Here is a 10,174-nt window from a genome sequence, read left to right as displayed (position 1 = left end):
GAAAATTTGCTGCTTCACCCATTGCAGCTGAGAATGTATTGTTGTTTATAAATAGATCGATGCCATGTCAACTGATTTTTCAACATGGCTGACTATGCGTTTTGACATACCGTTACACCATGTTTTTATTCATCATGCTTTTGTCATTGTCCGTTGTAAATTTTTGAAGCACTATTAACACTTTAATTGCACCCGCGACCGCTTTTCAATGCTCAGTACTTTAAACTACCAGAATTCTCACAAGTACACTTATTTCTACTCAAAAAATATAATTCTTCAAAAAATATGATGGTAAATGAATTTAGACACGAAATTGTTATGTATGTCTGTAGTTGGTCGCAGCTTGCTTCGATCATGTTCGCAACAATTTTCTATCAAAAACAGTATGTATTATACCTACTTTCGAACATGTTCTTCGGTACCTGTAAAGGCCCAAACACAATGGATACGTTACTCAAAATTTATCCTTTCCAGTGAAAAACTCCTGTCCTGGTTCGAAGTCAGGTCAGGATACTAGTTTTTGTCTACAGGTTTGTGTGGGGCTGTCTGGCGCGGGTTTTGGGAGTTGTCTGATGGCATTCATCAAGATTCAAGAACTTTTAAGCCTTGTACGTGGACGTACGATTTCGAAACTCCAAACCTTTTGGCCACATCATGTATTGAAGTGTTTGGATGACAGGTAAAAAAATTCTTGACCTTCCCTTCAATTTTTCTACCTGTTGATCCCGGTTTTCTTCAAGCTCCACTCTTGTGATTCAACGTCAACTTATCCTTGAACCTTTTAAGAACCCTTGAGACTGTCGAAATACAAAAGCGACACGACAGCTGGGATTTATTGCAAAAATTGGCCGTGACTTCAGAGACCCTCACTGCTTTAAAACCTTGTATTTTTCTCCAGTTTAAAATTGTTACTTGATTAAAATTGTTGCTTGATTTGGAACCCTCACCAGTTAACTTGGTGTCTGCGGATCGAACGTGTTCAGATAGGATCTATCCGACTTGCATTACATGATCTACCCTGACGTGATCCGGAAAATCTCCCACCGTATCCTGACCGCTATCGAATACTTGGCCTTGACACACTAGACCACCGTTACAAAATCGAGCAAGCTGCATCTGTTGTGTGGCGAAATAGGCCAGAATTTCATCGGATATCGTTTGGATTTAACTACGTCCACTTGGTCGATCCATCGTGCACGTTGTCGCCACGACGCCGCGTTTCTATTGGGTCGTTATCCAGACCATTTTTTTTTTGATTCGATCGAAGCATTTTCCGCATTCCAAAGATAGCGCGATTTCCGGTTATTATGCGTCTCTGCTAGTGTGCTATATTGTCGGCGGTTACCAGTGAGCCCAAATACACAAGCTCATCTACCACCTCGATTTCGTCACTGTCAAGTAGAATCCGTGGTGGGAGGCTAAAAGAGTTTTCCCTCGAGTTTCTACATTTCATGTTTTTTGTCTTCGACGTGTTTATGACTAGATTCGCACGTTACACATCAATCTATTCATCGTCACTCTGACCAAACGCGTAATTTTGTCCGGGAACCCGTGTTCGTGCATAATTTGCAATAGCTTATCTTGTTCTTATCTCGATGAATAGGTGGTGCGTGGTTACGTTGTACTCACGGCATTTCTGTAGTACTTACCGCAGTGCAAAAATCTGGTCCGTAGTGACGCGGGCCCCCATAAATCCCGCCTGCGTGTATCTCTGGGCAACTATGGGATCCTGTAGTTGTTCAAGAGTTTTAAGCGAATGCATACTGCAACCAGATAATGGTCCGATTCTATGTTCGCACTGCGAACCACTGGTCTGTGCCTCTCATCCTACCTGAGAATTTATGTCGCCGATGACAATTTTCACAGTGTCATACATTTAGAGCGTTTTAATATTGAGAAAAAAATCATTTTTTTTATCAGAGGAAATTTGAAATGAAGGTAACAATTAAATTACCAAATTCCAGATATTAGTCCTGTATGGGGAGTTCTTTTCTATTGTCTATAGGGAACACACAAAACACATTTCAAAACTGCATAAATTGCTACTCGCGGGACATCTTATTTACAATTGAGAACGACAATTATTTAATTTGCTATAAGGTGCCTGCTTTCATTCGGCTCGAAATGCTCTGCTCTATCATCATTGCTTGTTTGTAATCTAGTACTTAAAATTAATAATATGTTCAACAATGATATATAATATATAATCCAGTACATTATAATCTTCTGTGTGCTCTGTTTTCTGCGTGTTCTTGTGTTTGGCTACTATTACTGATACTACAATTGTTAGCGTTCTGTTAACGTACCATCCTATCATTGTCCTAAAAATTGATAGATTGTTTCTCTGCAGCTAAATAGGAACTTAATCTATGTCGGTGTGTGATATCTTACTTTCTTAATGTGAGCACCTCACCGTGAGTATCAAATGTTTGTTGAATTTTTGGTTTCATTCGACTATCGAGCTACTTGTGTCTGCAGACACGCAACTAATCTCTTCCCGTCAAATTTAACAGGCAATTGCAGATTATTGAGTCAAATTAGAAAAATATACATATTTCAACTTACGTTCGCATCATCATCTAATGCAGGTTCAATTCCGACATCAGTTTCACAATCATCATCCTCCTCGAAACTATCATTTGAGTAATCAACTTCGTCGCTTGCATCGGATTCAATTCTACTGATTTGTTTGCGCTGATCACTAATAGAGGTTGGTGAAGCTTTATACGCCTCCCAAGCGTGTTGCTCCCTTTGCTGCTGCTGACGTCGATGCCGATTGCTTTTACTCGGGGAACTGTACGAACTCTCTGTTCTTCTACTGGATAGAACATTAGTCTTTTCGACCGCTGAACGACCGCTTCCGTCTACGTCGTCATCATCGTCGTCCAATACTACCAGTATAATTTCACTTTCCGTATCACAATTATCTAGTGTTTCTGGAAAGAGATACGTGTCGAAAAAAGAAGAACAAAAGAAAAACCAAAAAAGCAAATAATTGCCACAGAGCGCAAAAAATAGCAGAAAGAAAAAGCACAAAAAAAGAAACGAGAAGAAAAAAGCTGTCATTAATTTCGAAAAAATCCAATGATTTTGATTATGAAATCAAAGTATAGGGGTAAAACTATGACAGATTTGCATGATACATACACGATTGAAAAGACAAAAACAAATGACTTCGGCAACTAAAGGTAGTCTATACTAAAGGGTTTCTTGGTTAGCTAAGACTAAGGGTAGCTTCGCACTTTTCCTAAGTACATTGACAATGACATTGATCGGTTATTTGAACATTTGTGATTAGGTGATATTTCTATAACTGCTGTCCATTTATTTGGATTGATTTAAGAGTGTATCAGCTATTGGTTATTAACAAGACTTTTCAATGCTATTTTTGTTACTACATGACTGTGGTGCTGAGAAATTATTTCATATTCTTCCCTTAGTTAAATAATCTGGTGATTGAAAACGTGGTTTATATTCCTCATCGCAGTTGGGTATTGTAAACATCGAAGCAATATTGGAACTTCCCTATCCATGCCTTATAGAGTTGCACGTATTAATGTAATAGCTATGGAAATATTTACCTATGTACTCTTATGGTATTATTTTGAAAACCAAAATTTTCGTTTTCTTTCTGTTCATTAAATAGTGGAAAGCGATTTGACTAGGGGGTCTAGAAAAATCGATAAACATAGATTAGGGATGCAATATTTTTAAACATCATTCGATTTTGTTTAGCCTTGCTAGTCCGGGTAAAACAACGATAGATTGTCTAGTTGCTAAAATAGCTTAATCGATCCGATTCTGATAGTAGTCCAGTGTAGGAACTTTAAAAACAAATTTGTCTGTAGTTTTCTATTCGCGTGAAGTTAAAGTGCCACGTACGCTAAATAATGCACAGGATCAAAATTGTGCACTCATACGAAATTGTACCTCATGCAGGAAGTGATGCTTCTACAATGCGCTTAAAATCTGATCATAATATGTATGTTATTCTAGATCTCCACCGGAACAAGCATTTACGCGACAACCGAAATAAACTCAAGAGACCAGCTCCTGATAGCAGTGCCCGTCACATTAACTCAGTTAAGCTGCATCATACCTTAGTGGTAACTAGTTTAATTATTCGCACTACTTTCTCTCTAACCGCATATCAAGGTCAGCACTAGACAAATTGTTTAGAACGTGTGGTTTAGACAGATCGTTCATTGCATAGGCTGGAAACTGTAGACCAGAAGTACCCCCACTAGTATCGCTGACATCGTGCAGACTAACCACATCGTAGATTGAGTTAAACGTAGCGAACGTTCCGTCGAAGATATTATTTTCAGATTTAGATGAGGTTAGTGAACTACACGGACTGGTTGAAGATGACGAAGCGGCATATTGATAAAACGTGTCCAGCAGATATTGTGGTGATTCGTCTCTGAAAATAATCCTATGCTGCAGGAGGGGTGACAGAGTGGACGGTAGTAACGGAATTTCCGATGATGTTCCAGCACCCTCGCTTATGCCCGCAGCTGCTTGTATTGAACCCGCAGTAGCTACGGCAGCAGCAGAGTAGGATGAGCAGGTTGTCGGAGTATTTAAAGTACTACTGCTGTCCTCGTCTAGATTTAAACTACTGATCGTGTTTGCGCTGCTGCTGCTATTCAACACTGAGTAGGTACAATTGACAGGAGGTGCCGCGAGACAATCTACGTCACAGAACGAATGTCTCGTAACGACCGTAGTCGATAGATTGTGGTAGGTAGGTCGCAGAGGAAGTGAGCGTGCGGCCTGCATGGCTACACTACTATTACTATTATTACTACCAGTGTCACCTTCAACTAGTTGTATCCTGTTATTACTAATACTAACTGCGCTAGTGGTAGCGGTACTACTATTACTAATGCTAGCGGAGATTTTTGTAGAAGAAGTAGAATTATTGGTTAATAAATTGGGTGAGATATTACGGGAAGTGGAAGCATTTGCTGTCGATAGGAAAGAACCGTAATGATCGGGTTTACTGCTGCTAGATACAGGTGCTGGGACGAAGTCAGCAGAAGACGACGGTAAGGACGTTACAAACAAAGGGTTACCAATACCACTGCCTGGATAGTAGGACACAGAACTGCCGGAAATCGTTTTATTACCTGATGGATGGATTGCATGGGTAGTATCCACCAGACTAACGCACGTTCCATCTGGCTCTTTCAATGATAGACTTGTGAGCCCGGTCGACAGGAGCTGGTCACCTAAAACAAAATGAAGAAAGATATAATTTGATCCGAAGGCACTCGGCACTTTGCGAGTTTAGAACAGTTGCAGTCGTACCGCTTCTGTCCTGTGGCATCTCATCATCATGCGACAGCGGGCAGATGTCGTCGTCTAGCATTTCGTCTGGATCGATGATAAACGAATCGTCCATGTGTGCATGTTCGTCTTCATCTTCCCCATCTACGTCGTCCACCAGTGAAAGGCTATGCGGTGAAGTTGACAGACCCGTCTGGCTGGAGCACACGTTTGGGTCCATATAGTACTTCTCAGGATTTGTCTCGTTGGGTTCACATGGAACAATCTTGGCAAAATTAAATTGACTAGAGTTGATTTCTTGTACCATCCACTCGGTTTCAAGCAGATCCTTGATAGTGATTCGTGTTTTCGGATTTTTATCTAACAACGAGAGCAGAACGTATTCTAATTCCTCACTTATCTCATGGGGAATAATTAACTCAGACTGTAGAATTTCCTCAACATCCACAAATGGATTCTCGAAGAACATCAACACGTACAACGTCACACCTAAAGCCCACATCTCCAGTTCGGGACCGGAATACCGATTACCAGCAAGCACTTCCGGACTACAGTACTCAGTTGTACCGTAGAACGTAGAGAATAGCTGACCCTCTTGCATGAAGGTGGCCGACCCAAAATCGATTAGCTTGATATGAAAGTTGTGGTCAATTATCACATTTTCATCCTTTATATCCCGATGCAGAATGTTGAGTGAATGTAGAAAGGCAACAGCGTTCGCAATTTGGCGGAAGATGAAACATGCTAGTTTTTCCGTAATCACTGGCCTTCGATCGATGAACTCAAACAGATCCATTCCTGATCCATGAATTTCCATCACCACCTGAAAGAACTTGTCGTTTTCGAACCAGTCGAACATGTTGACAATATTCGGATGCTTCACATGCATCAACAGGTACACTTCCATTGGGATCTCTCGCTTATCCTCTGTTGATATCATAAATTGCGGAACCAATTTATCCTTCAGAATAAATTTCGATATCACCAGCAATCTGAAGGTGGATTAAATCGCACAATAACTTAGACCTTTGTAAAAGTAAAGTTCTATTACTTACCTATCCGAATTGCGGTAACTCAGCTTCACATACCCGTATGCGCCCTTACCGATGTGCTTCACCAAAGTGTAAAACTTACTGTAATCGCCATGTGTTAAATCTTCATCACATTGTGACATTCTGGACGCCGAATTGGGACGATCCGTTGATTGCTGGGCTGCTGCTGCAGTATTTTTGATTGCCTGCCCAAGCGAGTTGTCGATTGTGCTAGTGATGCTGTTGAACGTAAGCGTAAGATTTTGATGTTTATCTTCCTCGTCCTCGAGATTATTGTACGATGAATCAGGATCACGGCTGACCCAGATACAGTACACCTTCCTGCCACATGGCAACATGTGATTGGATATGGTGTACAGAATGTCAATCACATTCCCGTCGTAGTGAATCGCCTCTCCGCGATATTTGCCATCCATGTAGGTTGCTTTGCGGTGGACTGTTTGTGCAGCATTGGAGATTACAGCCGGAACCGAGTGACGCTTGTTCTGATCGGGCGTAGAAGTAACCATAGCTTTCGATAATTCGTAAGGTTTTACATAGCGGGGCGTTGTAGCGGTCGGAGGAGCACTAAGCGATGCAGAATAGTCTCGACTTGACGAATTTTTGAGCAGACCTGCGTTAATATCTTCTGTGGTGTACAAATGATCTTTCGAGAAACTACTATTGGAGGTGTTATTTTTCTCAATTTCTTTTGAGCTGCTTAGCATGTTCAAACTCTTGGACGTGTCATTAACAGGCGTAAGTAGTTCACAATCCAGCAAGTTGGAGCAATCCTCAAGTGCAGGGGGCCTAATCAGAGCCTCCTTTGTGCTTGCTACTGCCGGTGCTATTTGCGCAATTGGCACTGATTTCTGGACATTACAGTTGGTCGAATTTGCGAAGTTCCGATCATTTTCACTATCACTTTCCAAATATAGGAGATTTTCTGGAGCAGAGGTAACCACTATCGCACTGAATAGGCCAGTGGATTCGTTCGATTCTTTTGAATTTGTTTTGCCTGCATCGTCCGGTATAGAATGTTTTTGTTGTTGAGATTCGCTTACCAGTGAAATAGACTTATTGTTTAAGTTGTTATCTGAACGATTACTACTAGTGGACGTCGCTGTAAAGTCTAGACAAACCTGAAAATATTTTAAATTTTAAATTAGTTTTCATCTCTAAAACAAATCTCACCTTTCTAGTTTCAACAACTGGACTACTTATCCCTTCTGAAGCACATTTCATATTGTTGATAGCATTGTGTATAAATTCATCCTTATTTTCAAAATCCACATGATCTGTCTCCGTTTCTGACTCGTCATTATCGAGCGAGGAGAGCGTCGCATTTCGGCTACGATTCATAAACCCAAGATAGTCGCATTCTTGACCAAAATTCGGTAACAGTTTGCTTATATGTTCTCCAATAATTTTGTTTTGTGGGTAGCCAAACATCAACATCGAGAAATGATGATTGCACGATTCGATAATAGAGTTTTCATCAATCACGATCAACCCGGACAGATTGGTGAAAACCCATATGGTAATCACAAATAACTGGTTCGGATTCGATAGCCCGCTATCGGTAGTATCCGATGCTACGGAAGGATCGTGATGAGCAATCATTAGGCACAGCGGAAAGGCAACTCCTTCTGCCGTTTTTCCAGTTGCTTTCTGTTTCCGGATGTGTTTCGCAATCATACTACTGTCGACATCCGGTAGTTGAATTGCTGGTATTAGGCGAGCAACATCCATTCCGCTGAACTTTTCCAAAGAATCAAGTTGGAACAACAGAAGAGCTTCATAATCACCGGAAATCACGTAGCCACTTTTATCTACTAACAATTGTGCGACCCGCCTTTCCACTGGCTCTGCCACTGCAAGACAGCGAGATTCGTTGTCAATTTGTCTTACCCACAGGGAAACGGCTACATGTTCACCGGTTTTTGTGCATAGTTCTACAACCTTTCCACTAAGTATGATCACGGTTCCGTCCTCGCTGTTGAGTTGACCTTCGGCCAACGCAGACACATGCATTTTATTCTTGTTTGGCAGTAGACTAGCGAACTGCATTTCGCACAATTCCTTTGAACTATATCTTAGCAAATCGCAGGCATTTCGATTGACAATCAATATCTGTGATGTTTTTGCGTCGATCGTGAAGACTGCTTTGTTGGGATTAATGCCAGTTTTTGGCAGCCGATTGATCGATTCCGACGTAGAGGCCACGTACGAGTTATTGTACGGAGAGTTGACCCCATGGGAGATGCAACCTTTAGGACGGAATGCAGTAAATCGCAATCCATTGGCACCATCCACTCGAACGCGATCCATGGCCGGGGTTAATACGGCTGCTTTATTTTGGGTTCTCCTGGAGACAACTGGGCTCCGGTACAACCGAAGCGGGGTACTCAAAAAGACGTGGGGATCTTCACATCGCGCTCGAATCTTCGGAAGTCGCGGAAAACTCTGGTTAACTTCGAATGAGTTACGAAAAAAGCTGCGCCAGTCGGAGCCAGAATTTGTTAGCTGGAGTGTTCTAAAATAAAATTGAAAGAAACCTAGAATTAATCTTTGAGTCTAAGCCCAACGATGAAGTTAATTCGTGAAATCATTTAAAACTAAATTAAATAATTGGGTCTTCTGGTTGAAAAACAAGTGAATCACATAACTTACTTTAGTTTGTTAAGTGGAGAGAAAACGTTACACGGCTTCAATCCTCCCGCTGCAGCCTTTTTGTGTGCTGGTGTCTCATCATCAGCTAGCCTACGACGTCGAAACAGGACACTTTTTTTGCTGGTTGTGCAAATAGCCCGAGGCAGCTGGTCACGTCTAATGAAGCGTCTGCTTTTACCGGAGTCGGAGTTCTGTAGCCTCGGAGATGAAACGTCCGACTGTTGTTGCTGATTTTCTAAGGTGCAGTTCTGAGGATAATTTCTCCGGCTGACAGTCGATTTTGGAGGTGTTTCGAATCGAAGGCTGTTGTTTGATGCTTTTTGGCTGTTGAACAATTAATACTTTTAAACCATCTGGTCTCGCTAAGGCCAAATACTTTTATAGCCTATTTTCCACATTATTTTATCGAATTGAGTTCACCAAATCCAATAGTACAGAATCAAAGATGATTTGTGAAAAATAAAACCGATAAAAGTATGACACCAACTTCTCGGGAAGAAGGTCTTTGACAGAATAAACATTTCGAAAATCGATAACCGTAAGAAAAGAATATAGTAGGTGGCTAATGCGCATGTGTCCAAAATTGAGCGCGCTTCCAGAGAATTGTTGCCGTAAAACTCAAACAATTTTACAGGTAATATTTCACGAATCATATGTTTTTGCGAACCTACCTTTCCATTGTTTAAAAAATGAAAAATAGAATAAAACACGGATAAATATTGTCGAGCACTTATTCACTGATTTTACGAACAATCATATATTTGTTTTGTCGTAATGGGCATTAAAACATTTACACAAAAAGACACAAACGGCACTAAGTAGAATCGGTTTTTAATAAGGAAATTGTAACGAATCTTTTGTTGTATATCAACGATTTCAACGAATCAGACAGCATGCGATTTAAACAAAACTGACGTAGTAGGGTGTTATATACAAATGGCGTCCTTTGAACAGGGTGATAGTGATTAGAGGCGATGTTTTTTTGTATTTGTGAATTAGGTTGTTTAGCTATATCGGTTTTTTATATCATCTGAAAGAGCTGCATTTTCTAAGGAAAACGTAATTTTTAAAAAATTTCTACCGTTGTCTTTCAATTTTTAAATCACGAATTAAAACTGATCGAAATCGCTTCTTTGACAGTTCGGCCATCCATCAACTGACATTATTGACTTAAAAAA

General features: G+C 40.7%; 1 protein-coding gene across 2 annotated transcripts; it reads right to left on the bottom strand.

The window, feature by feature from the left end:
- Positions 1 to 2,022: 2,022 nt before the first annotated feature.
- LOC129723228 (serine/threonine-protein kinase pakF) lies at positions 2,023 to 9,878 on the bottom strand. Of its 2 annotated transcripts, XM_055677303.1 has the most exons (7): positions 9,668 to 9,875; positions 8,997 to 9,320; positions 7,518 to 8,859; positions 6,348 to 7,465; positions 5,314 to 6,284; positions 5,133 to 5,234; positions 2,023 to 2,936 (listed from the first exon to the last, which is right to left on the bottom strand). In XM_055677303.1, the coding sequence occupies exons 1-7, from the start codon at positions 9,673 to 9,675 to the stop codon at positions 2,557 to 2,559; spliced, it is 4,245 nt and encodes a 1,414-aa protein (XP_055533278.1). In that variant the 5' UTR covers positions 9,676 to 9,875; the 3' UTR covers positions 2,023 to 2,556. The 2 variants fall into 2 exon arrangements, with proteins under 2 accessions (XP_055533278.1, XP_055533277.1); XM_055677302.1 differs by having other exon boundaries at positions 2,793 to 5,234; positions 9,668 to 9,878.
- Positions 9,879 to 10,174: the final 296 nt, after the last annotated feature.

This window comes from Wyeomyia smithii, chromosome 2 (genome assembly GCF_029784165.1).
Source record: "Wyeomyia smithii strain HCP4-BCI-WySm-NY-G18 chromosome 2, ASM2978416v1, whole genome shotgun sequence".
Lineage (NCBI taxonomy): Eukaryota > Metazoa > Arthropoda > Insecta > Diptera > Culicidae > Wyeomyia > Wyeomyia smithii.
Note: the sequence above shows the minus strand (reverse complement) of the source record. Positions and strands in the feature narration are given on the sequence as shown.